The sequence below is a fragment of the Ostrinia furnacalis genome, unplaced genomic scaffold (assembly GCF_004193835.3).
Source record: "Ostrinia furnacalis isolate ACB-3 unplaced genomic scaffold, ASM419383v2 OfSCF7086, whole genome shotgun sequence".
In the NCBI taxonomy this organism is placed as follows: Eukaryota; Metazoa; Arthropoda; class Insecta; order Lepidoptera; family Crambidae; genus Ostrinia; species Ostrinia furnacalis.
In genome coordinates, this window is record NW_021137325.1 from 79,980 (window position 1) to 107,633 (window position 27,654).

The 27,654-nt window shown below is 38.3% G+C and overlaps 1 protein-coding gene across 8 annotated transcripts in view; it reads left to right on the forward strand.

Moving 5' to 3' along the window:
* Positions 1–340: 340 nt before the first annotated feature.
* sif (guanine nucleotide exchange factor still life) overlaps positions 341–27,654 on the forward strand; it is a 114,689-nt gene continuing 87,375 nt past the window's right edge. For 6 of the 8 annotated variants that reach the window (XM_028319076.1, XM_028319075.1, XM_028319073.1 and 3 more), the window contains exons 1-16: positions 7,612–7,792; positions 10,835–10,953; positions 11,484–11,614; positions 11,929–12,011; positions 12,809–12,973; positions 13,654–13,787; positions 14,281–14,469; positions 15,072–15,177; positions 15,835–16,039; positions 17,292–17,499; positions 19,369–19,552; positions 20,147–20,197; positions 20,287–20,343; positions 21,292–21,406; positions 24,220–24,297; positions 24,733–24,783. In XM_028319076.1, coding sequence (XP_028174877.1) covers positions 10,885–10,953; positions 11,484–11,614; positions 11,929–12,011; positions 12,809–12,973; positions 13,654–13,787; positions 14,281–14,469; positions 15,072–15,177; positions 15,835–16,039; positions 17,292–17,499; positions 19,369–19,552; positions 20,147–20,197; positions 20,287–20,343; positions 21,292–21,406; positions 24,220–24,297; positions 24,733–24,783 — 1,826 coding nt within the window. In that variant the 5' untranslated portion in view covers positions 7,612–7,792; positions 10,835–10,884. Of the gene's footprint in view, positions 914–3,555; positions 3,668–4,804; positions 4,953–7,607; positions 7,793–10,834; positions 10,954–11,483; positions 11,615–11,928; positions 12,012–12,808; positions 12,974–13,653; positions 13,788–14,280; positions 14,470–15,071; positions 15,178–15,834; positions 16,040–17,291; positions 17,500–19,368; positions 19,553–20,146; positions 20,198–20,286; positions 20,344–21,291; positions 21,407–24,219; positions 24,298–24,732; positions 24,784–27,654 lie in introns of those variants that run through there. The other 2 variants (XM_028319079.1, XM_028319072.1) reach the window with 2 other exon arrangements.

The following is a 27,654-nucleotide window of genomic DNA, read 5'->3' on the forward strand; positions in this document are numbered from 1 at the left end:
AGTAAGCATCCAACAGTCATGGACCAAAATCGAATGTTGTCTCAGGGAGAGTGCGCGCGCAACACCCGCCCCACGCCGCACCGGTCCCACCGTCCATTGATGATCTTCTTTATCTCGATAATATTGAAATTACTCATATGCAAAAATCGCCCGTATGCACATTTTTGCATCGTATAATGGTTGAAATGAGGTTTAATTGGTGTATTGGGTAGCGAGCAAAGCCAGCAGGGCATGCTAAGAGCGGCTGAGGGCGCTGGCCGGCGTTTCGCTAGGTTTGGGCGTCGCTTCGTCTCGGCTTTCGGCGGGCGGTCGGTGCGCGGCGGCGCGCGGGCGGCCGTGCGCACGCCGCGCGCCACGCACGCTTGAGCGCGACCCAGTCCGCTCTGACGTTTAGCCGAGCCGCCGGTGTCACCCTGTCGCACGGTTTTCTCCGTGCTCGGCACATTTTCTGCGCACTTTGATGTATCGTGACAAGCGTAGAGCGGTCGGTCGGCGTCGCTAGGAGTCGGTCCCCCGGAGGCGGTGCGAGCTAGGCCCGGGCACGCCGGCAGCAGCTGGTGGTGTTTACACGCCGCGCCTGCAGCGCCACCGCCTCTGCCGCGCTCGCCGCTCCCGCTCCGCGCCGTGTGCGCTCGCTCGCTGCAACATACCAACAACCCCTCATTTACTATTCAACGCTGTGAATTTTTAACTTTGCGAACGACCGACCATAGAGGTATTTAAATGCTTACTAAACCCGAATCTCATCAGAAAGAACAGTTGTAGTGCACATTAGTGTCGCAGATCAGAACATACGCATCGAAAACCAAATATTCATAGACCATTCGAGTGATATCACGACTTCATAAATATGGGTGCTAAAGAGAGCGTGGAAGCTGCTAAATTTTCTTCGCAAAATTGGAACAATTTCGAGGTTCGTAGTACCTTTAAATTAATTTGCACATGGAGTGTTTGTTACCCCTCTCCCTCCTCGTGAATGTCTGTCTTATGGACATCTTACCTTTAAATAAGAAATGAGCTAACGTATTGTGAGATTAAATTAAACTTTATGCACATTAAATTTGTGTCAAGCAATAAGTATTATGCATGTTCACATTTTGTTTGAAATAAATTGTTATTGTCATAAAACTGAGAACTTAAACTATCTGTGTACTCATCGAGTGTATGATTTGGTATTAATTAGTGTAATGAAGAACTATAGTTCTATAGTGGCATTCAGGTGGTAGAGACAGTCGCTATATGACTTATCAAATAGGTATAGCGATATACTATATCCGTTAGTACGATCGGTGCACGGAGATGAGAGTATCCTATTACACTAGTCCGCTTATATCTTATTCATTCATAACGATAGTTACAGGACTGCAGTCCTGTGGACAATTCTGTACCTATCAGACGAGAGAAAATGGTAGAATGTAAGGAGTCAATAACAGGGATAACAGCTGCAACTTTAATCAATAACTCCATTCTGGGTCCTGACTCTACCTCGGAAAGGGACGTTTCGATTTACTTGGGACACATTGGCATTTACAAACACATTATCATGTCCATCATTCTGATTCTTGTAAGAGAAAAATCTTAATCGATCGCATAGGTCATAGACTGTTAATGAAAACCCACGGACACACTAGACAATTACGTTATCACCTTGGATGCTAGGAGCTTTATACTCGTATTAAGTGATCGTGATACTGGTTGATATTATATTCGATGCGGCGTGAAGTGTGTGGGTATACCAGTATGCGCGAACCTACGTAGGTCGAATTAGTTCAGTTTGAGCAATCCGTACCTGCAAAGGTAATAAATCATGCTTGATGGTTCAAGGTGCAATGGCAATAAAACGGTCACTGTCCTGAAAAGGTGGGATGCTTATTAGTTCCCCTGACCAATACATGTCACGCGTCAGTTAACTCGTACGGCTTCTAAACCTTATCAAAATATTGAATAGGTTCAAATCGATACGCCTTCTAGGTTCCGCTGTTACTTTTCCGTAATTGATTTTTTTTAAATACTGAAGGGTCAAGAGGAATACGACCATAGTATAATCTATAAATGGGTAAAGATTAAAGAAGTCAAAACCTATTAAAATTGTTGTAGATCTTCAAAAGAACTTATACAGAATCAAGCTATTACTAATACAGTTATAGGTAGCCACCTAGTGAATTATCTAAGAAATCTCGATTCTACATCTATAAATGGTTAAAGATCGTTTGACCTAAATCCCGTTGGCTGTTGCATAGTTTCATAGAAATACTTGGAAAATACCTGCACTTTTCCAATAAATGCTCATTCCTTTAGGATAGAGCGAAGATTGTAATTAAAATTAGATTGTGAAATGTCTTTCGTAGAATTTTAATGACTTGAAAGTTTTATTTTACTTGAAATACAATGCGTAATCTAAAGGCATGACAGTATTAAGATGCTATGAGAATGATAATTAAGTACAAGCATCGGGCATGTTTACTAGTTTTATAAAGATAGCTCGATGATGCCATTTGCATTCGCATTTAGCATTATTTTATAGTTGGCTCTTCTAAGGTGTGCCGGCAGGCGAGACCTGTGAGTCATCAATATAAATCACAATTGTATATATTTTATTCGAGCACAACCTTCCTTCAGTAGACTTTTAGATAGATTTACACCGTTGTGCCTTAAAAGTTTTGTAAATTAGCTAAAAGGTGTACATTTAAGTGTAGTGTCAGGTTTGATGACCTCATTTAGCGCAAACTTTGCGCAAAAGTGTCCTTAATGTAGATGCATGGCAGAACTGCTTAACAAAAACTAAACTAAAATTATTTTACTTACAAATTTAACCATCACTGAAACGCTGTAATTGCACATTGTTATAATAATTGTATCACCTTAATTTGTAAAGTGATGTTTAAATTTTAACTGCATGCTGTTAAATAAAATCACTAAATAATCATTACACTAAAAATTTATACATGTTTACATTAGTTAAGTTTTATTTTAATTAACATTACGACTTTTATTAATGTCACGAGATATTTTTAGAAGATATTTCAGTTACAATTAGTTTTCAATTGTTCAAATATTGCTTAGATTACTAACAAACAACTACAGGCTTAAAATAGTGTACAATAGGTCAAGGTTTTACAATTTGCCTGATATTTAGTGACCGTTTGTCAACAAACAATACCTCATATTTGCAGATTGCGTGTGTTCATTGAAAACAAAACACGAGCTGTGTAACTTTACAATTAGAGATGACGAAATCTGTTTAGTACTAAAAATATTATTTTGGTACTAATGTAACCAGCTTATACGGAAGTAGGTACATAATCTAGTACATATTATTTTATTTGTTTGTACTCCGTAAAAGCCTGTTTTTATAAGGTTCTGAATTAAAGCTCTATCTAAAATAAATACCACGTATTACAAATTACATAAGCTTTGTAATTTTGGTACCTAGATGATTGTGAATTTGTGATAGCCTACAATGGGGTTAACTAAGAAAAATAGTGGTTAAAATTGCTTTTTATTAAAAATGTTTGTTAATCATTTCCAAGTTCTATATTTGTCTGTGTATTGCAGCATGGCGTTGTGAAACATCCATATAGGCACGGAACCCAGCGCTCGCAGAGTCTCAACCGCGGGCACTCTTTCTCGCGCACCGATGGCACCTGGTGACATCACGGGACCGCGGGTCAGTACCCTGGATAACCTTAAAACTACATCTTAATATAACCGTAATATAGTCCAATTTTGCACAGGCGACAGCACAGAAGCAATTTACTGTGGTATCTATCTTAGTTGTTGTAATAGCGGCTATAATGCAAAGTAAACTCAGTCTGATGTGCTACCTACTATTAATACTTGAAGAACTTATGGAAACTTCTGAAAAGCCTGCCACTAACAGGGTTTCCTACTGAACATTAAGAATGGTGTCTTCAAGAAAGGAAAGTTAAGTCATACTTTTAGAGTAACGTAGGCAGCACGGTTTATTCCCGTTGTCCCCACCAGACTTGTACCCACCAATTTAATTCGCTTCAATATTTATTATCAAACAAACATCAATTTACATGATTGCTACAGAACAACTCTTTGATCATTCGGAGAGATTGGTGCATCTACTATTAGACCACCAAAGAACAACGTGGTATAATCAGATTAGACGGCATCTCATGGAATTTTAACATCAGATTTAGATTTAGCTTTATTAACTAACATTTTGTGTAGGTAGAAGTTAATACTGCTTAACATTTACCAAAATATTAAACTGTCTTGGCACACCCACACCATTAGCTTAGCTTTACCTATGAAATTAAACTAAGGAATTTATGTCCTAATACTACGATGAAATGACTTAACTTTAATAATAATGTGAATTTATTTATAAAGGTCATTAGACAAGTTACAAAAACTGTGAAACATCCCACGATCTTGTTATAAAATAAAATAAATATGGTGCATGATTCAAAACGTAGGTAAAAACATAATTTCAGTTTCAAGCATAGGTATCTTCTTTTTCTTCTTTTCGTGTCGACAACAAACCTACACAGTGTCAGCCCGAAACTCCAAAGCATAGGTATTAGAGGCAACCATTCAATGGTTGAACTTCAATATTTAGACATAACACTCATCCCTGTTTTCACCATCAATCCATAATTTTTAAGTGACCCATAACAGGAAATTTGTTTTCTTAGGGGTCACTTAAAAATTAGGGATTGATGGTGAAAACGGGCATCAGTCTACTCGTATTTTCCAATTGAGTTTTGAGTATTTAGGTCCTAAGATTTCAGAATAATTTTGATTGCGAAACTAACACAGCTAATAATTACAGGCAGCATAGTGCAGTGCGCCGAGTGCGGCACGCGCACGATGGGAAACAAGCTCTCGTCGTGCTCCTGCGCGCCCATACTCCGCAAGGCGTACCGCTATGAGGACAGCCCGTGGCAGAACTCGCGCCGCCGCGACGGACATCTGTTGAGGTACTCCAGCCAAACGTGTAGCAGATGGGCAATAGGTTTTTGTAAGGTTCAAGCACGCGCATGATGGGAAGCAAGACAAGCTCTCGTCGTGCTCCTGCGCGCCCATACTCCGCAAGGCGTACCGCTATGAGGACAGCCCGTGGCAGAACTCGCGCCGCCGCGACGGACATCTGTTGAGGTACTCCAGCCAAACGTGTAGCAGATGGGCAATAGGCTTTTGTAAGGTTCAAGCACGCGCATGATGGGAAGCAAGACAAGCTCTCGTCGTGCTCCTGCGCGCCCATACTCCGCAAGGCGTACCGCTATGAGGACAGCCCGTGGCAGAACTCGCGCCGCCGCGACGGACATCTGTTGAGGTATTCCAGCCAAACTTATAGCTGATGGGGAATAGACTTTTATAAGGTTTAAGCACGCACATGATGGGCAACAAGCTCTCGTCGTGCTCTTGCGCGCCCATACTCCGCTATGAGGACAGCCCGTGGCAGAACTCGCGCAGCCGCGACGGATATTTGTTGAGGTACTCCACTACTCCAGCCAAACGTGTAGCAGATGGGTAATAATCTCTTACCCTGTTAAGAATTTTGGAGTTCATGGTCATCAGGGCGTATCGACATGAGGACAGCCCGTGGTTGAAATTGCGCCGCTGGGACGGATGTCTGTTCAGGTAACCTAGCCAACATATAACTGATAGACAAGAAGCTTGTTTCCTCCGCTATGAGGATCAGTGTACCTACCATGAGTTTACGATAAGTGTGCTCGCTAGCGAGTACGTCAAAAATCTCTATGAAGATTTTGTTTCTTGAAAGTAGCCGCTAGGGGCGCTGAAAAATATGTCATACAAGTAATGTCATTTTTTTACGCAGTCGCTAGCGAGCACACCTAACGTAAACTCATGGTAAGCACACAGGTGTTAGGAAATAATGTTACCGAATTTTTCTGTCTGTCCCAATGATGATACATCAAAACTTCATTACATCTCATGGCCACAACTGTAAGAGCTGTGGTGTAAGATAGTAATCAAAACTAGAAAATACTGCAGTTCATGGTGTCGTGCTCTCTGATAACTGCAGTCTACGCTTGGACGTTATGTGTAACGTTAAACGTAGATCTTCCGGACCTTAGTTTTATGATAGAGCTGCCTGTTTTTTTTTATAAAACAATAAATTTTAATACTCGATATCGATTAGAAATTACATATTCATATTGGCTTTAGAACGGAATATAAATCGAAGTATCCTATCCATACCATAGCCGCTACCAACCGTGCGATGTGGAAGTCATTGGGGGAGGCCTATGTTCAGCAGTGGACGTCCTGTGGCTGAAATGATGATGATGATGATGATCCTATCCATTTCTGAGCTGAAAAGCATAGGCAAAATAATCAATCTACCTACCTACCATACACCCTACGGTAAAAAGGTGATTTTCTCCATTTATTAAATATCAGTAGCACATTTTGATTAGATTACCCTAAAACTCTGAGCAGACATCGGTATCAACACATGATCAGACAAAAATGTTCGGATTCATCCAGTGACCCATTTTAGGTACGAAAATAGCTTATGGAGCGAATAAAGTTTTAGAACGTTGTTGGTATACGGTATAATACTCGCAGCATACACGAAACACGACACAAGATTTAATTAATTTTGGTAATTGCAAAATCTACCCTCTCTGTGCTGCAGTTCGTGTTCAATGATAAAAAATGTATGGAATTTCTCATGCGGATTGCACGCCATTCGTGTCGGTAGGACGCCGGAGGACCATTTCGCTCCCAACACACCCACATAGTCACGCGAACAAGAAAATAGCGCAAAAATGTTATTTCGTGAGATTGAATAATATGTTACCAACGAGTTAGGAAACGAAATTAACTTGAACTATAATTTATTGGCTGACCTAATTAATGTAGGTAGGCACTTAGTCGTCTGCGATGAGTGCCAGAAATGAAGTTTTGCGGTACTGAGACGTGGACTTTGATGAATTTAATAATAAAGTGCCAGGTTTTATGAACGGTTTTGCACTTTCAGCACTAATGACAGTGCAACATCGTAGATAGGTTTAATGGAAATTCTTCTTCACCGTATTTAGTTGTTTGGGATTATGATTCTTTCTTATCTTGTACTGTGTCATGTGCAGGTTAATAACTATTTTACATTAGTGGAATTTTGTCACTTAGAAAAAAGGTATACTTGTGGAATTTTGTCACTTAGAAAAAAAGGGTACTTGTTAATAAGATTAATGTTTTCGTTTATAAAGATTTAATCATAAAATGTATTTTTTTTAACAATTAGGTTTTTAAAAGCTCTTTTTTCTCGTAAGCTATTTGACTTGTAATTTTTTACTTTTCGAACAACAACAACAGGGTGGGCTGAGAAGCAGCCGCAGGAACTCGGTTACTTTCACCACATCAGTCCGATCATAGAACGATACACGCTTAGGTTTGTACATGAGGTCCTAGGCCTGGTTCTGATACAGCAATAAATATGCTGTTAATATGGTTGCTGGGCACTTCTCGTACATTTGCATCAAACCGTAAGCGCACGGTTACTGCCTAGTGCCTCGTCATTGAGAACCACTCAGAAACAGCGTAGTCAATTTGATAAAAAGTATAACATTTTTCTGGACCTTAACTCATGGTAACTTTAATTCCAGACTATGGGCGGAAGTGTTCCACGTGTCAGCCAGCGGCGCCGGCACCGTGAAGTGGCAGCAAGTGTCCGAGGACCTGGTGCCCGTCAACATCACCTGCGTCCAGGACTCCCCGGAGTGCGTGTTCCACATCACCGCCTACAACTCGCAGGTCGACAAGATCCTGGACGTGCGACTATTGCAACCTGGTAAGATCATTTTAGAATGTTTTACGCTTTCATGGTCACTAATAATAAAATAATAAATTGACGGGATTGCTACCATGCATATCCATATCCAATGCGTAACCAAATAGAGACAGGTGAGCACGTACCTACGTCAAAAATTTCTACAAAGTGAGCAGGCGGAAGAGTCCCCAATAGTACCTTATTTACGAGCCTCCGATATTTCGGCACTGTTGCAAGCTCCATGATCACGAAGTAACTGGTTACATGTCAAAATCAATTTTTTTTTATTTTTTTTTTAATATTCTCAAAANCCAGCAGTGGACGTCATTTGGCTGAAAAGAAGATGAAGAAGAAGAAGATTATTTTAGAATGTTTGAAGCCTTTATGGTCATTAATAATCATCAGGTCATTTAGTTAGTATCCACTGCAAGAGCACGACTCTCTAATTTACCAGAGGCAAATGGAAGATTTGGCCTACACTCCCAACGCTGGCCAGACGGGTTGGGGAGGCAATAATAATAAATAATTATTGACGGAATTGCTACCATGCATGCATATCCAATGCGTAACCAATTAGAGACAGGTGAGCACGTGACCGAGCGATGCGCCTACGCCAAAATTTCTACAAAGTGAGCAGGCGGAAGAGTCCCCAATAGTACCTTATTTACGAGCCTCCGATATTTCGGCACTGTTGCAAGCTCCATGATCACGAAGTAACTGGTTACATGTCAAAATCAATTTTTTTTATTATTTTTTTAATACTCTCAAAACTAAGGCCCGACGGTATGTCATTAATTCCTGGTCTAAGGGTCGGGCATTGGTCTGGGATGCGACTTGCTGCGACACTCTTGCCCCCTCCCATGTGCCTTCCACGTCGAGGGCTGCAGACGCTTCGGCTGCTTCAGCGGAATCTTTGAAAAAAGCAAATATTCCGCTTTAGACAGCTGCTACCGTTTTGTACCTTTCGGCGTGGAAACGCTGGGACCTTGGGGCCCGGAGGCCAAAAAGCTTTTCACTGAGCTTTCCTCCCGCATCATCGAGGTCACCGGTGACCAGAAGGCCGGGTTCTACCTTGGCCAGCGTTTAAGCCTAGCGATCCAACGCGGAAACGCTGCCAGCCTTTTGGGCACCGCTAACCTCACCGACAGATCTGGGGATAGGGATACTTTTTTAATTTAACTTTTATTTTCCCTTTTTTGTAAATATTGTATTTTTTTGTGTATAGTATAGTTTTTAAGTTTGTAAATTACCTGTACAAATTTAGTTTGTTATTGTTTAATAAAATTGGCAGTTTTGAGAGTATTAAAATTCAAATTAAAATGCAATAATTTATGGCATGGTAGCAATCCCGTCAATAATAAATTATTCCATTTTAGAATGGACTTTAATTCATTCGTTTCAGCAGATTTTAAAGACCTAGTCCTAACTTTTATTATAATCAAAGTTGTAATGGTTAAAAAAACTGATAACATTCTACCTGGCTATCGATGCCGTAGAATGCTAGTCGATAATTTGATTATTTGGTAATTTTGTAATAATTAATTGAACTGTTGTGATAAACCCACCCACAGGAGTGGGTGGGTTTTAGGAAACACAAAAACCTATTATTTAAGCTGGAGGAGTAAACGGGAATATTAGTCGTTTAATCTGTTAATCCTTATAAAACACTGGTTTGCATGACATCAATCATCATAGAACTACCTAAAAGTTAGTGTAATTCCGAAAATGTATCGTAGATACAAGTATTTTACTGCCCTTTTAAAATGTTTCGGTTCCTAGATCTAGTGTAGGCGAAAATGTTAATTCCTTTTACCAGAAATGCTAAATCTCCGAAATAAGTACATGAAATATTAAAATTGTTTAGTTTAATGTTTAAAATATGCCTGTTCTGCAGATCATAAAGTCGCAATGCAGGCGCATGAATCTCAGAATTTACAATACGTACATTCAAAATGAAGAATCTTTAAGATTAATCTATTATTCTGAGCACTATATTGTACAGATATAAAATAGGATAAGATCAGATTTAATATAGCTAGTGGAGTGATGAGGGACCTACATTTACGAGGGCAATTTGAAAGATACTCCGGCAGCCGCTGTAACCCAGTTTTAAATTTACACTGGATAATAACTCGAGTAATCATTCGGAATTTCCAGAATAAAAGTACTTGTTAACTGCGGCATGAGGGAGATACAATGTAGTCTGCATTTGAATCGCGGTACTGCCCTGGATTTTCATATTTGGTAACATGAATGTGACTGGTTTAGGTTCTCAGTACTGGGTAGTTGACATCTCCAATCAAATTAATATTTTTGTGAGCTATTGCAATGCGATTGTACTGGAGGTATGTAGCTGTTATAGCAATATTAGTGTAACCTATGATGGTAGTTGTTTGTCAACTTAATTGACTTATAAAGCAAAGCATAATAATCAATATTACGGCTAATTGGAAAATAACAAGGTTAACAATACAATACAGTTAAAGCGTTTTAGGCAATAGTATCAAATTATCCATTTAATTAGGTATTGATTATATTGGTATTGATTGTAGTGATTTGATTGAGTTTTATCGAGTTTTTAAACTATCTTCTTGTACACACATTGTTACTTCAAGTTGAAAAGAAGATCAACAGCACGAAGAAAATGAACATTAAAGCAAGCACAGCAAAGTATACGAATAGTTTTAGTTGCCAGAGAACTTTTACGAGGTGTAAATAAAGTATGAGCTGGTCGAATCGAAGTGTTGTTTGCAATAGCGTCTCTACCAATCAAACAAAACCTAAAATCTTGCGACCAGCAATAATTGACTTGCGTAGATAAAAAACTTTTTGCCATGAGAAATAAAGCTAGTTAAACACAACACACATTACTACCCAAGATGTTTATTAGTAATAATATTACATAGGATAAGCAATATTGTCTACTTCATAAAATTTTCGGATCTCAAACATTATCTTATTATGGACTTTTATAAAAATTACTTGTTCCTTGATTTTACACTGACTAAAGTAAAGGCTTAGATTGGCATAGGAGACACTGCTACAATTAATTCAACCTTTTAGGCACCCGGATCGGACAAGCCTCAGAATGCTTCGTGTATTGGAAGGACCCCATGACCAACGACACGTGGGGCCTCAACTTCACGTCGCCCATCGACGCCAAGCAATTCAGGGAGTGCTGCGTAAGTTGTCCAGTTACATCATTGATACATAAACAAAGTTAAAACAAATTAATCATCAGAGTGTAAAAATGCATCACGAAGTCTAATCCCCGGTTTCTTTTCATATTAAGTTCATACTTTAGTAGAAAATGAGTACGCTTAAGCTCAAAAATTCAATAAAAGAATCGGGCTTACTGCGTTATGATTTTACAGTTGTTTATTAGAGAGAAAATCTTTAAAAATATGAATTTGCGTAACTGAAGCGCAAAACCACTATGCACTGTACCTACCTAGAAGAAAATCGATTTTGTCATAAACTACCTATTCAATTTTAACCTGTCCAACCAACCAATACCTGAAACTCGGCTTCGTAATTTGTGTTTTACTCAAATGATTTAGATCACAAAAGTATAATATTCATTTTTAACTCGTTTCATTTCTTTAGTTTACCTATTGGCTTTTACCTACACGTATCAGTAATCTGAATTAATTCAGTTGTCTTCATTACTCGACGTCTCATCATTAATCAACAAAATTTTCTCATTTCGTAGTCACCATCGTTTAAATTCTCCCGAAAGGCATCTTCTAGCTACAGCCTAAAGCTGGAACCTCCCGGCAACAAGCAGAAGTTCAAAGCAAAGAGGAAACCACTCTCCACACCAGCTAGTCCGAATCGATCCAGGTATGAAAAATCCTAATTTTTATTCATTTAAGAATAATATACATAAACTAGAAATACTACGGAGAATATTTTTCATATAAAATGTAACTTTTTGACTATTTTAACTGCGGCTTGATGTAAAAGATTAAAAAGTGCCTTACTTATAAAAAAAACACTTGAGTTTTCATGAGTAAATGGATGAATGGTATAAGTAGGTACTTATCGTAGTAATTTAAAGTATTTAAAATAAAGGTTTACAAATGACTAAAAACCCTTGCAATGAGGTCAACTGTTTTCAATTTCATCAAGTCACAGCATCTTATATTCTGTTTTAGCTTGACGTATGGACGCGAACCGCAATGCACCTGCATGACTCAAGAACAGTATGCCAGACTCCGGGCTCAAGATCCTCGCTATCGTAAGTGTCTTGGTTACTTACTTGTCTTGTATACGTTCTCTGTCCTTAACTAAGTGATGTTCATCGTAATAAATGTTTCTTTCTTTCTTTCTTACTTAAAGAGTTGAAGATCGTAGGTACACGTTAGTACCTTATTTCAGGAATACACTTTTCAAGCAACCTACCTGCTAATTATAAAGTAGATATTTTTGTAGACATGCTAAACGCCCGTTTTATACTTTGGCGACGTAATGTGCAGTGAATAGAAAAACACGTCCCATTAGCACCTTTAAAATTACATTTATTTATGGAACAGGTGTATGTTTTATCAGAATTTTTATTGTAACGTCAAAAGTACAGTAAGTATTTAATGTAGCAGGATTTCGTGCAACAACAACATTTACTTAAACACCATGTTGATGACAAGGTGGATCAATCTGATAAAGGTAGCAGGAAGGCGTTGGATTTGGATATAGGCCGCTACCAACCAAATATCTTTGGTTTAGTTCAGCAGTGGACGTGCTGTGCCTGAAATGATGATGATTATTGGTTGTTTCTAAATTTAAATCAATTCAAATCAAAAGTTTTTGCGCTACTTCTACTCAGCACTGGCCCATTTATTGTCCCGAAGCAGTGGTAAGGGTTAATATTGGGACGTGTAAAAGTGCTTTTGAAAAGCCTACTTACAAAAATAAATGAGATTTACGAGTTTTTAAGATCTATTTCCATGAAGTCTTATAAGAATCTACCTTAAATTAAACATGTTTTTTTTACGTAAATGTCGATAAAAGTGTTCAAAACTATTTTCAACCTAACAGGTTCCTCAACTCTTCCTCGCACAACGGCCCGCGCCCTGGAGGCCGAGGCCGGCTCTGCTGGAGGGACGGCCAATCGCGCCGACAAGGTGGCTGCGGCTACGTCATCCACCTCGCTCTACGACAATGTGGCCAACGCTCAGCCATCACACCAGGCCCCGCCTAAACGTAAGTATATGGATAGAGTTGTGACCAATGTTTGAGACCAACGTTGGTGTATTTGCAGATACTGTCAACAGTTCAAAAGCAACTGCAGCAACTTTACATTCGTTATTTTATGGAAAATTCGCTAATGCGAAACCAAAATACTAAGGTCCCATCTTAACGTCATTTTGAAGTTAAGTACATATTAAAGCAGCTGTTACGTCAACCACAAAGATAGATCACAGAAACTAAAGGGAGATGTGATAAGGGGGCGGGGCCGGTGTCGCAGCAATATTCCCAAAAACAAAACACATTGCTGCAGACGTCATAATGTAAACAGTTTACATTGCTTGCGAAGTACTAAAGATTATTCGAACGTTGAGTAGTGATACCGCAATCGATAATGAGCACATATTTTGATTACTTTGTATGTGTCAATTTCTAATGCGACACCGAGTTTCGAACTCAGCGCATTAGTTGGCATCTCTCTATATCTCTATGCAAATAAATCTCCAGTAAAAGCGATTTGTCGTAGCGATTAGTCGTGCGATACCGTCGTAGCTATGTTTTGTTTTAAAGTCAATGACGTCTAGCACTCGAATACCCACCTACCTACCTACTTGAGGACAATGCTGCAACAAACACGGCATGACGCGAATAAGATTTATTGTTCTGTTAAATATTATCTTTATCTATTGTTTCAGCTGCAGCTCGCCAGTCCGAGCAGCAGCCTCCGGCGCGCCCGGCCAAGTCGCAGGAGACGTCTACCATGACTACAAACACTTCCACTGCGCCGAAGACCGTCACCGCTTCGGTTGGCACCCACAGCGGCAGTACTGTAAGTTTTCTATAATTATTTGAGAAATTCTATATGTATAGAATATCTGAGTGGTAAGCTGTTGAGACAAATAAAATAAAATAAAAATAAAATATAAATAAAATGACTGGTACCCTGTCAGTACCATTATATGAAATGTTACTTCGGAATTTCGTCTAAGGTAGGTATTTAGTGAATAAGTACAAGTCGTTACTAAAACCCTGTTTATATTACGAAATATCATTGATAACTACTGACATATCTTTAGCGAAAGAAAAAATGGTTATTAACTAAAACCTTACATTCTCGGAGGAAATACAGGAGAGTGCGGGGGAGCATAATGTAGCCCTAACTATTAGTCTTATACTCGTTACAATGGCAGCTAAAAAAGTTATATTGGTCCCAAGCGTGACTCCAACCCACTTGATTAGTTTACTGAAGATTCAGGTTAGGCGGCCAACAAGGTATTGTAATCAAGAAGTCCACTAACCAGTCCATCGTTATTCAATTCCAGACTACAGAAGAGACTCAGATTGCAGCTGGTGCCAATACAACTCAACACGGGCAAGATCTGAAGTCGGAGGGAGTGCAAGCGGGAGGCACTCTGACCTCCTCGAAGTCCTCGGCTACTTCCACACGCTCGGGCAAAGAACATCTGCAGCACATGCCAAAGAGCGTTGATTATGGCGATGGAAATGAATCGGTAAGCAGTTCTAAATCCTACGAGTACTAATAATTTATAAATGCGAAAGTTTGGATGTCTGGATCTTTGTTACTCTTTCAAGCAAAAACTACTGAACGGATTTTAATTAAACTTTACAGTATTATTATTATAACCCAGAATAACATTATGAGCTATATTTATGACGATCTGTGACAAACGAAATTTCACGCGGGTGAAGCCGCGGGCTAAAGCTAGTTAGGTATAAATAATGCGGGATAAAACCCGGTCAATTAGCTTGCCGAAATGGGAATTGTCGACTGTCTATTACCATTAGATTCGATTGGATAGGCTTTCCCTTAGGTACTTGAAAGTATGTACCAATTTACATTAAAGTCCTTGTTATGACTTTGTTTGCATTACAATCTTTAGTTCTCGAAAATTTAAAAGCTCTCCAGAATTCAGGATTTTTAAAATCACAACGGAAAAGTTCTATATATCACCTCATGGAAAGTGATGATCAGACCGAAAGCACAAAACGAGCTTCACTCAAAATCCTCTACTACAGAGGAACTGGATAAAATACTAGGTAAAACAAGCTTTACAATATTTACATTGTACAATAATACTAACATTTATTGCAGGGTCGAGAGTCAGAGCGGCACTCGGCTCACCACCACAACGTGATCAACAACAACACTTCGGGCTCGCGTCGCACAAAATCTAAGAGCACCGAAGACATGAATATGGGTAAGTTCAATAAAATACATTATATACATTTACTTTGGACCGACGACCTGATAATGGTAGCAGGAAGGCGCTGAATGCAGGCCGCTACCAACCGTGCGATGTGGAAGTCATTGGGGGAGGCCTATGTTCAGCAAAGGACGCCCTGTGGCTGAAATAATGATGACTATGATGATCCAGTTACTTTGTGAATAGTTAAGTAAGTCGCCGGTGAGTGACCTACTCGTCAAATCGACTACCCCTTTTTTGGGAGCACACTCACCTGAAACAGTAGAAAGTCTTGTCTAGATTAGTTTACTACTCGTAAGTGGCATTATAATTGCATCGTTCATGGTAAAACCATAAACAACAAACAACGCGTGATACCTATTTCTTTCTATATCTTACTCGCTACATTTTCTGAGTTGTAACTAAGCTTTTATGTCATGTGCAGCAATGCAAATAAATTCGCACCGATTCGGGTTTCAGTAAAGTAGATAAGGATGGCGGTCAAAGACTTTGCAAATATTAAAGCAGAGACATCCATCCCTCTGGCTCGCATCGCACCTAAATAAGGTTTGAAAATGACAGCGATAATCTCAGGCTCTCAATTCTTAACCATACCATTATCCAGCAACATAGCTAATACTTTTCTTCTAACCGATCGTCTTTGCATTTCAGATTCCAGCACCCTCAAACGCATGCTGAAGCCAATGCCCTCTACCGAGAGCCCCGTGACCTCTCCAGAGATGGGGCGCCGTCGGTATGGGGGCGCGGGGCCCTGCCCCCCATCGTGTGGGGCGCATGGTCACCGCCACCCGCAGCACCCGCATCACGGGCACTACTCGCACATTGTCAATAACAACAGTCGGCAGAGTTCGCAGCGGTATGTAGAAAACATTAATTTGACACTAATTTCAACATTCCACCAGCTCGCACTAAGCGTTTCGATGACTCTTTTATAATGCGAACAGCTAGGGAATGCAATTCGCTGCCTGCTGCTGTCTTTCCTGAACACTATAATCCGAGCCTTTTCAAGGCGAGAGTGAATAGGCACTTACATGGCAGATATGGATCATCCTAGACTGCATATCGCTTAACATTAGGTGCGATTGCGGTCAAATACCTGCCTTGTTTTGCATAAAAAAAAACATTAATTTGGCCACTTTGTTAATAAGTCAGCGTCAAACGTACCTATGGCGGCGTCAACGTCTGAAGGAGACGATAACAGTACATTTTTATAGTAAGCATTGTAACGCAGTCTACGGCGTTTAATAGGAGACCAAAGCATTATACCTACTAACCTCTGCTAGGTTTTATTCTGTTACATAAAGTAAAAAATAAAATATCGTTATCAAATGGGTACGTGTAGGTAAGATTTACAAAAACAATTGCATACCTAAATCAGAAAGATTTTTCATAACTTCAGTGAAATGTCTTAAACGAAACCGTGACGAAAATATCTTACCTTTCAAGTTTTTCGGCAAAAGTCTACGCTTCCAATATACAAAAATGCATCAACTTGATTTGCTTACTCAAAACTATACTAATTCAAAATAGTTACTTGCAAAAATTTGTATTTTAAAGAAGGGATACGAGGATAAGATAGTAAAGCTTAAGTAAGGTAATAATTTAGACCTTCTTTGGTTGAGCACTATAGCTGGAACGTAACTGATGATATGCCGTAACTGACACTAACCAACTATTATATTGTTTTCATTCATAAGGGTTGTTAGACCCCAAAAAAATTTAGCAATCCCTGGTATGTACTATGCAATTTAAATATATGAAATCCGTATCAAATTGATTTGGATTCATTGACAATAATATACTCATATTTTACATTTGATGTAAGTTACTCGTTACATCGTAGGCGTTGGTGTTACCAGTTATTAATTTACGTTCATCGAATTCCCGTCAAGATGTAACTTTACTGGCTCTTCAATTGAAGGGTTATAAAATTTTAACCTTGTTTTTGGATATTCTAAACTGTGGTTGCCCGTACGTGGCCTCCATTTTAGAATCTTGCATCCATCGGCCATTGCAAGCCAGTCGTCCATTGGGGGAGACCTATCTTCGCCAGTTGACGTTCTTTAACTGAAATGATGATATTAATTAATACCTACTCGTTCCCTTAGCCGTGGAGTGGGGGTCGGCGCAGCCCCAAGTGGGTACCCAGGCCGAGGGCTATACCTAGAGTTGGGCGGCGGCGAGCGCGACATGTCCCCGCCGTCTGACAACGTGATGTTCGACAACCAGTGCTACGCCACCACGCCGTCGTCATCCAACGGGAATTCGGATCAAGAGCCTTGCCAGCGCCGCGACCCGAGGCAGCATCATCATGGGGTCCGTATCTATTCTGTTTATTTAAAAGTAGTTTTAGTATAGTTCTTGCAACTCACGAAGGCGAGTGAGCTTTACTTATGTGTGTACGTGTATACGCACATAACGATATTGTAATTTTGTAATGTCTATCAAAACTTTTGAAAAACGAACAGTAGCGAGCCACCACATATGTAAAGCTCACTCGCCTTCGTGAATTGCAACAACTATTCCAGCTGAAGTACAGTCAATCAGTCTCTGGCTGTCAGTGTAAGCTCAAATTATAATTTACGAATTGGTAGCGGACTAGCGGCCTGCATCCAGCGCCTTCCTGCTACCTTTATCAGGTTGTCGGTCCACCTTGTGGGTGGACGTCCCACGCTGCGTTTTCCGGTACGCGGTCTCCATTCCAGAACCTTGCTACCCCATCGGCCGTCAGTTCTGCGTACTATGTGCCCTGCCTATTGCCACTTCAGCTTGCTAATCTGTCGGGCTATGTCAGCGACTTTAGTTCGTAGGTACATAATGTAACTCATTAATAGACGTCGCGTTAAGATCCGTGTCTTACTATTTTAGTTTTACCCAGATTGACTGTCCTTTAGGCTTACATTTTAGGTAAGACTCTCTCGATCCTGGGTTTGATTCCCTGTTAAGAGGCTGAAATTTTAAAATTTATTGGTTTCTAGAAATCGTTCCTATTTTGGTTATGAAATTAAAGGTTTAATTCCAAATTGTTTGTTTGGTGGCAGATGGCTAATACTGAAGGTTTGAAGTCTTAATAAAAGGAAAAATTAGTGGTCAATGAATAGAAATCACACTACTCGAATATCTTGGATAGGTGGTAGGTAGGTACTACAATGAATTGGAAAATGATATGTTTTTAGCTTCGGCGATGGTGATGGCGTTGGTTTGGCTGAAGCTTTACGTCATTCCAAGATAAAATCAATCACGATGATAAGTAGCAAGATTTTTGCAGGAAATGAAATTTAAGCATCAAATACATTATTTTGTTGGTCGTACTATCTTGATGGTCGTCTTCATCTGCACCATTCATGTCACTGGTCTCTATTCTCTAACAGCCGCGTTCTTGGTATACAGGGTGGGTGGGTAACTCTGTATTGGTGCGTGAACAAACAAAAAAGGATTGATTGTACTGTGGTGCTATCCAAAGTGGCCCTAGTGCCTCAACACAATAAAATCTCATACGTGGTGGGTTCTCTGGAGTTCTATATTAAAAAATGTTTGCTAAATAAATATCAAAAAGAACAAGAAGAAAGTACATTTCTACCTACCCTACTTATTGCAAATCAATAAATATTACGAGATGGGTTTGTTTGTTCCACTTGTCAGATGTAAGAACCGCAGTAAACTGCATAACTACATACTAGGTATACAAAGAAGCATGTAGAATTAAAGGTATTTACCTCGAGTCGGGAAACTGATATATCCCACGCACAATAACACAGATGTTGTCGTGGTTGCGGTTAGATGGCCCCGAGAGAAGTCTAGATTGATTTAGAATTGTGCAGTTCTTCAGCGCTCTTGGCAGTGGATATTGTTTCATTACAGGCCCCAGGACTTTATAATTGGAGCGTCAAAACTTATTTTGTGTAAGAAACTAATACAGTTTGTGAGTGATTGTTCTTTATAGAAATTGCGTAAGGGAGACAAATAAATGTCTAAAGGTACGGTACAGGTTGTAATAATAGCCTGTGCATGAAGATAACGTAACAATCAATTTCATTTGAGATCATTTCGCTTTACTCATCTTCAAGAGTAAACAGTTTGCGAATTTGAGAATTTAGGTCCTTCGTACCTTCCTGCGCTGAATTCACTACTTCCCCTTTCATTTTACCTGAATTTATTTACTAATCATAAGTGATTTGTCGCCAGAAGCCCTGCCTCTCGCGTCAGGCGTCCCAGTCAAGCGCCACACCAGCTCCGGGCTCACCAACCTCCCGCCTCCTGCTGGAGTATGAGATGCACCTACGGAACACCCTAGCAAAGGGTATGGACGCCGAGAGTTACAGTCTTCACACATTCGAAGCTCTGCTAAGCCAGAGTATGGAGGACTTGGGTGAGATTCACTTTTTAATAATCCCATGAAACCTACACGAGTAGAAACTTGATTCGCTTACAGAGGATTAGGCGACGTATCCTAGATATTTAAAAAAAGACTACACTTATAAAACACATCTGAAAAAGTAAACACTTGATTAACTGAACATCTTGTTCAGTGAAATAACAAGTACAATGTAAGAGTGGTCACAAATTGACAGATTTTAGCAGGTGCACCAAGTCCGTGACAATCGGCTCGTTTTCTAGATTGCTCTAGCCTTCTCGATTTTTGGAGATGCTGAGTAATTTTCATTGAAGAAGTCAAATCAGGCGTCACCTTTTTTGAACCAGATCCGACAAACCTAATGGTATGTGATCAATAAGGCTTATAGTTACTGTTGTGTAGCACATTTCACAGGACTGGACGTATAATATTCTAAGCTTCATATAATTATCAAACATGTTCCTTCAGGAGTAGCATTATCACTATTTGGACCTCATTTGGACCGGTAGCTGGTAGCCTCACCAGATGTAACGCATCTGCCATATCATAATTAGGTTATTTTTTGTTTTTTGTAACCGTGGTAAAATTATCTAAATTTTTTGGTTCTAGAACGGATAGGATATCTACTCTCACTACAAGAACCTATGAATAACTCGCCTGGTATGTTAAACTAAGTTTTAATAACTTACATAGATGTTGTCACCTTTATATTGTTATTTTTGTATTACATCATAGTGTTTTATGCGCAGAATACAACGACAACATGCCACCTTCGAACCAACGAAGCCCTTACCCATCACGAAGACGTAAGTATATTTTAATATGGATACCAATTATGTCTATTATTAAGAGAAAAATATAGCTAGTTTGTTTCACGTATTCCTCTTTCATGGGCTTTGTACCCATAGGGTGTAAATATGCCTTCCACTGTTATAAATCTGAAGGTGCGTACGGATTGCGCGTACCCTGGTGCGCGTACCCTGGTACGCGTATCCGGAACGCCTAGTCCATACATAACATGGACTGATCCATACATACATGGACTAGGCGTTCCGGATACGCGTAAACTGAGTACGCGTACCAGGGTACGCACCTTGACAGTAGGTACACTGTATCACATCAACCGTTATACTCGTAGGTAGACAGTTGATATGCTCACAGCATGTGTATATTCGTTGCTGATACCTATAAGTAACGAAATGGGAAAATTCTTTGAATTAAAAAATTGGAATACAAAAAACACAATAAAGACAGAAGTTTATTTGTTTGTTCGATTACGAATGTAGCGGATAGACTAAGGTTGAGTTGCAATCCCCTAACTTTGACCGTAACTTTTAGCCTAGGAGCAGACCACCGACTTTTAGTTGGCCAATAGTTGAGCCCAATTTTAATTTGTATGAAGAATCGGCCGATGTCAAATCGGTGTAATGTGCGCACTTCCATACATGCCCATACTGATTAACTGACCGACTAAACTATCGGCCGACAAAAAATCGGTGGTCTGCGCCTAGGCTAACGATAACCGGTGTATTTTGTATGGAGTTTGACAGATTTTTGACGTTTGTCAAAGTTAAAGTAAGATCGTGCAACCCAACCTAACTGTAGGGACGTGGCCAGTATTTTTATGAACTTCACTATGAGTCTTGAGAACTATGAGGTTCACCAAAAAGTTGTAGCAACCAGCACACCTATACACGTCCAGCTGATATAATGATGATGATGATGATAAAGAAAAGATGATATTCTTCAACCAGGACCAGCATCCCAGTGCTCTGGTGGAGGCAGCCGGTCGTCTACGCTGCCGCTGCCGCATCGATTGGGCGTGGAGAGGCAGCACAGCGCTCGTTCTGATCGGGACGGATACTACAGGTAATTTGAACTACAAGAACTCCTTTTATGTTCATCTGATCAATTTCGTTACGGGTCCAATGACAGTTAACTTTCCCCGGGACAAACTTGACCTTCACTGGTTGGGTTTTTATTGGCGGTCAAGCTGTAGATCCTGGTTACACAGGAGTTGCAGCGGTAGGAACGAGAGGTGAGAATAGTCCCGTACAGGTAAATTTACTTAATCACAAAATAATTTTAGCGGATACAACTGTTTGATACATTTTGTTTGTATTATTGAGCTTCTCTTCTATGACTCGTCATATCTGCGACCGAGATGGATGTATTATGATCACCTATTACAGTTTGCCTCTTAGTTCTGCATCTATTAGGTAATGCCGTCTCTATTGGGGGCGATATATTTTAGATCTTGTGGGCTTTGGATGTGCTCACAGTATGAGGATGTGTATTGGGGTTTTGTCCAAAGAAACATGAATTTCATCAGGCATAACTGCTGGTGTTATTCCCACCTCAAGTTCCCACCACTGCAACTTCTGTGTAGTCACTAGCCTAGGATCTACAGCTTGATCGGTAATAAAAATCCAACCAGTGAATGTCAAGATCGGCCCGGGTGAAAGTTGGACTGTCATTGGACCCGCAACGAAATTAATCAGAAGAATTTAGGAGGAGTTCGAAGTTAATTTTCGACTTCCATCCATTGGTACGCGGATGACAGGTGACAAACAAAGGTTTAGTAACCTATTAATAAGAAAAGATATGCACCACGAATAATAAAAATCAATTATGGGAACCTATCTTTTGAGCTATTAGCTACCTGCCAATAATACTTTTTACAAATTCGCTTAAAAGCACGGAATTTTTTTCTTGTCGCGACAAGATCGGTATAATAATTGCAGAAACAAAAATGTAGGTGTTGTATTGAATAAGGATTATGTCACGTTCATGTTTCTAAACTGAACAAACAATTTAATAAACATAAGGGCAAAAAAATCAGGCCCTGTTTGTATTTCAACTATTACAGCTAAGGCTAGAATCTGTGGGCAGTTTAATTTTATCAATAATCAAAAAATATTGTATTAGGAGTTACAACATAAAGTTTTCAAGTAGGTACAAATTACACCGGTCAACAAAAAAAAATTTTTTTTGCGCATGGATTTTACTTATTATATTCTGACTAGCTGACCCGGCGAACTTTATTCCGCCTTAATGGCAATAAATAAGCAGACTTTTTTTTTAATTTCGAACGGGATAAAAAGTATCCTATGTCTTTCTCCTGGCTCTAAACTACCTCCCTGACAATTTTCAGCTAAATCGGTTCAGCCGTTCTTGAGTTATAAGTGGAGTAACTAACACGACTTTCTTTTATATATATAGATTATATAAGCAAATTTATATAAAAAAGTGCGATTACAAATCGAAAATATTTGCTTTTTAAAGAGTTATAGCGATTTGAATTTTCCATCTTCATAGTAGAATGTCTCTAAAGATGCACGTCACATTCTCATTGGGATATATATTTATAGATAATTATGGAAGCTTATTCACAAGAACAAGGGTCACACTTTCATTAAAATATAGTGGGATTTGAGAGACGACGTTACCAAGGCCAGTAAACTGAAAGCATGATAGGGTTAGATTTTTATGAGAAAAATCTTCTATGGAACATGACAGGAAATTAGAACTTTTCATTTTTAATAAATATTTGGACTCTATTTTAAAGGACATTGTCAGAAACCGCCTAAAAAACCGCCAAAAAACATTAACCCATCATAATTATTTTCTATTTTTTTTAATACATTAAGCACCCTTTCGTTCTAATGGACACTTAAGCATTGAAAAATTAAATAAATAAGTCTTTTAACGTTTATTCTATAATACTATTACAACTTCCGGACGTTTTGGTGCGTGGCATGGTCTAAAACCTATCAAGTTCCATAATTTTTGCCGATAAAATCTGTACGAGGCATTACCGTACTTTATTGCTGGGAGTCCATGTATAGTGATGTTCCTGCGGCCATCATAGACAATAAAATATCGATTTTGAAAATAAAATAAATCGATTAAACTGCTTTGAAGACTAGATTTGCGTTAAAAGCTAAAAAGATATTGACANAGGAGTATGACGAATAATTGTACCAAGTTTCGTTAAAATCCGTCGAGTAGTTTTTGTTTCTATAAGGAACATACAGACGGACAGACAGACAGACAGACAAAAATTTTACTGATTGCATTTTTGGCATCAGTATCGATCACTAATCACCCCCTGATAGTTATTTTGAAAATATAGTTCATGTACAGAATTGACCTCTCTACAGATTTATTAAAAGTATAGATTTAATTTTGGTACATCTCGATATGTATTGTCCCAAATCCTTGCTTAATTTTATACCGGGCCCAGAAAAGACATTTCGTCAGAAATTAAAACAAGGAAAATTAACCTTTCTTTCATTGTTAAAATCTCGCAATGAATGTAAAAAGGTCAATCTCAAATCACAAAGAGAAGAAAGCCTTAACAAAACCCCATTGTACTTTTATATACTCTTTGAATCTGAATGTTCAAAGAGCTTTCGATCCAATATCGTTGTCTATCTGAAATGACTTTAGTTAAAGTTCTTTTAATGAAATCACATCAATGTTGATTCCAATCTAAACTAAAATGGAAATATTTACTCGTAGTGAATGAGTTGACTCCAACTGGAGTCTTTGAAGGTTTCCTAAAAGCTGTAGGTAAATGTGAAAAAAATCTCAAGAAAAATGCAGATTACAGTCTCAAGATAATTCATAGACATATTTGTATGTAAAGCATCATTTTCTAACCGATTTATTTGTTTCAGTGACCGCAACGAACTAATGCGAGAGCGTGAGCGGGACCGGGAACGCGAACGTGGCTATTTGAGTGACCACAATACCAGGTTTGTATTTATAAATAAATAAATCAATTAATTTAGTTCCTTTTATCAAAAGACATGACGATTACTTGATATCATCTTTGTTACATCGATTCAAAAAGAATACAGATAGAAAGTACCTATTTAATTGTCTCAAAATATGTGACGATTACATGATAGCACAGTGTACAACAGTGAGACAAAATGGTCTCAATTATTGCAGGAGACCAACAAATCTTGTTATTCTGCTATTATAGCCAAAATACTATTACTTAGGCTGAGTTGCACCATCTTTCTTTAGCTTTGACAAACGTCAAAAATCTGTCAAATTCCATACAAAAAGCACCTGCTATTGTTACGGTTAAAACAAGGTGGTGCAACTCAGCCTTATTATTTTGCACTTTAAATTAAAATTAAATTGGCTAGTGAATAGGAATTTTCATAGTTAAATTGTTCCAGGGATCGCGTCAGAGACCGTGATCAAGGATACTTGAGCGACCACCAGTCAAGGTATGTTAAGTACATACCGTTATTTTTAATACTGATTCCAAGTCAACCACAGACCACTGTTGGAAATCGTATATCTTGATTCCAGCGCACATGTAATGGCGCTATATTTTAGGTACTATATTTTCATTATTATTTTATTGATTTCCAAAAGCAGAGGGAATAATTGCGGTCTGCAAAAAATATTTTATCTATCAAAAAAAGGATGAATGATTTTGTAGGGTAAGGGTGGAACCTAATTACTTAATTGACAAATTAATTTTAGTATAAACATTATGAGAGTAATATGAAATCATATTAACTCGGCGTTCATTGAAATTGGGTCCAGTTAAATAAGGTAAAATTGGCTTTATGAGAATTTTCCGCTCATGAAAACGGGAAGAGTTTGTATGAAGAAGCTCATCTCAAAACATGGGATTTTTTTTAAAATTTGCGTAGGATATGGACACGTCGCTATACACGTCATCAACATTCCAGCATTATTATAGATGGTCTAACTTGGCGCCACTGTGCAAATAAAAGCCTAGTGAAATTCTAGGGCTCCAACGAAGTTTTACCATTTTCATCTTGATGGCTTTCATTATTTGCTACGATTTACACAATAAATCTCACACTGTAACTAGTTTCTGATGAAGGTCATAGTATTACCACGCGTATCTTTAACCGAATGTAACATTCAGGTTTTTAAAAGAAAAGCATAAGATTTTCTTAAAAAGGCAATTACGAATCGGCAATTGTTCTACTAGTAGCTTGTTTTTATTGTTTAAAAAATAATGAATGAATTGGCCGCAATTAACAAATAAGAAGGTGGGACTTTAAGCAACTATATTTTTTCAAGTTATTTAAAAAAAAAAGTTTGAGATGTGACTCTCAATGCTACATTTTTTCAAATTCAAATTCAAACATTTATTGCATAGAATAGGTATTTTACATATGAGGTCTTATAATATAATTTACACAGTGCTTACTATTCTGCTAACATTTTTAGCATGCAAAATGGTCATTAAAAAAGTCATTAATGTTGTAGATACAGCAGTCTATCAGCCAATTTTTGAGATTTCGTATCATTGCATTAGTTGACCCTGTCTTAAATATCTCTGGGATTTTATTATAAATTTTTATGCACATACTGTAGCAGCTTTTTTTGTATAATTACAATTTGGTGCACAAAACAGGGATACACCCATAACATACAAAACGTTCAAAGCAGGTTACACAGTATAACTGTTGCAGCTCCTATAACAAGTGCACACCACGTGCAAATCGAGTTAATCCGCGTGAAATTCAGTTTGACACAGATCGTCGTAAATTAGAGCCTATATGTTATTCTGGGTTATAAACAATAATACTGTAAAGTTTCATCAAAATCCGTTCAGTAGTTTTTGCGTGAAAGAGTAACAAACATCCAGACATCCAAACTTTCGCATTTATAATATTAAGTAGGAAAGTAGGATATATAATTTTAATAACTTAGTAAGTGCGAGTCATCTTAAACTTGAGATCAAAATTTGGGATTGCTAAGTGTAGGCACGTGACTAAGTTTTATTTTGTAGGCACTCGTGTGGAGCTGTATTGTATAATATTAAGTCCTAAGTGTCCTACAATCATAAATATTCCTAGGTATTCTTATATTAAAGAGCCTTTTTGGAATGACTTACCATAATTTAGACTGTTTATTAAACCTACACTTTATAATATCTACACTTGATATCAGGCGTGTTTGAGTATTTTATAAATGAATTCTTTACTACTGGAAAAGTCTCTAATACATTGAAAATGTTTATACGTATATGCTATTTTATTTGAATTAAATTAATATCAAATTCTCTTGAAAAAAGAATTTACTTACATGCTAACATTTCATTACATATTTAAATTTTTTGGACTCCAACTTATTATACTGTAATACATAATATCATAATATTCCTACATATTTTTTATGTAATAGCAATAAATATTCTACTCGTAGGTAGATGAAACAAATATTCGTAATAACTTTAATACAAACTCAAGATCAAAACATTCTAACTAAAATATAGGTATTTTAATGTTAATCAAATTCTTTGCTAGCGGGTCACATTTATAAGTAATAATAATAATTTAATGGGAAAAATGTGATCCCGGGAGGACAATGTTTGACCGGAACGAATTAAGGAGCCTACGCGGAATTCCGATCCCAAAACTTTTAAATGGTCGAAGTTTTATGAAGACCCATTTAGTAGTTATAACAAACAATGTGAAATCAATATGGAATTCATAATTCCATTTTGGATAAACATTCTGGAATTTGCATTTACAGTTAGTTTCAATAACGGAATACTTACCAAAGTAATATACGCTCGCTCACATATTGAATCATTTTGGACCTTTACGAAACCGTTCCATCTTTTTCAGCCTTTAAAATTCAGCGATGGAATATTTCCAGGCAAAGAGAGCCAATTTCGTTCCAATATGTCTACAATCAACAGTGCATCCTTATGCTACTCCGCCCTACTTTGAACAAGACTGCAATTTAAATCTTTCTTAGAACTTCAGCTCTCCGTAGCCTTTATGTACTTTGAACGGTCAGTTTGTATACTACTGTATACTAGCACGATGTTATTATTAATAGGACATAATCTTACTTCCACTAATTCTGAGTTTCTCTCTACGGGAACAACGTTGAATTTTTAATCACGCTGGCTTAATGATCTCGAGTTTAATCTTCCACTTCGCAGATAATCTAATAAGGATAATATCCAAGCACGTATATATTTATAGCCAGAAGCTAAAATTCGGGCTTTACGAGTAGCAACAATGGATTCCGTAACGAAAAACAATTTTGTGCGATGGCTTTGTTTATACCTATAGCTATTGTACAAATCCGTGTAGGTA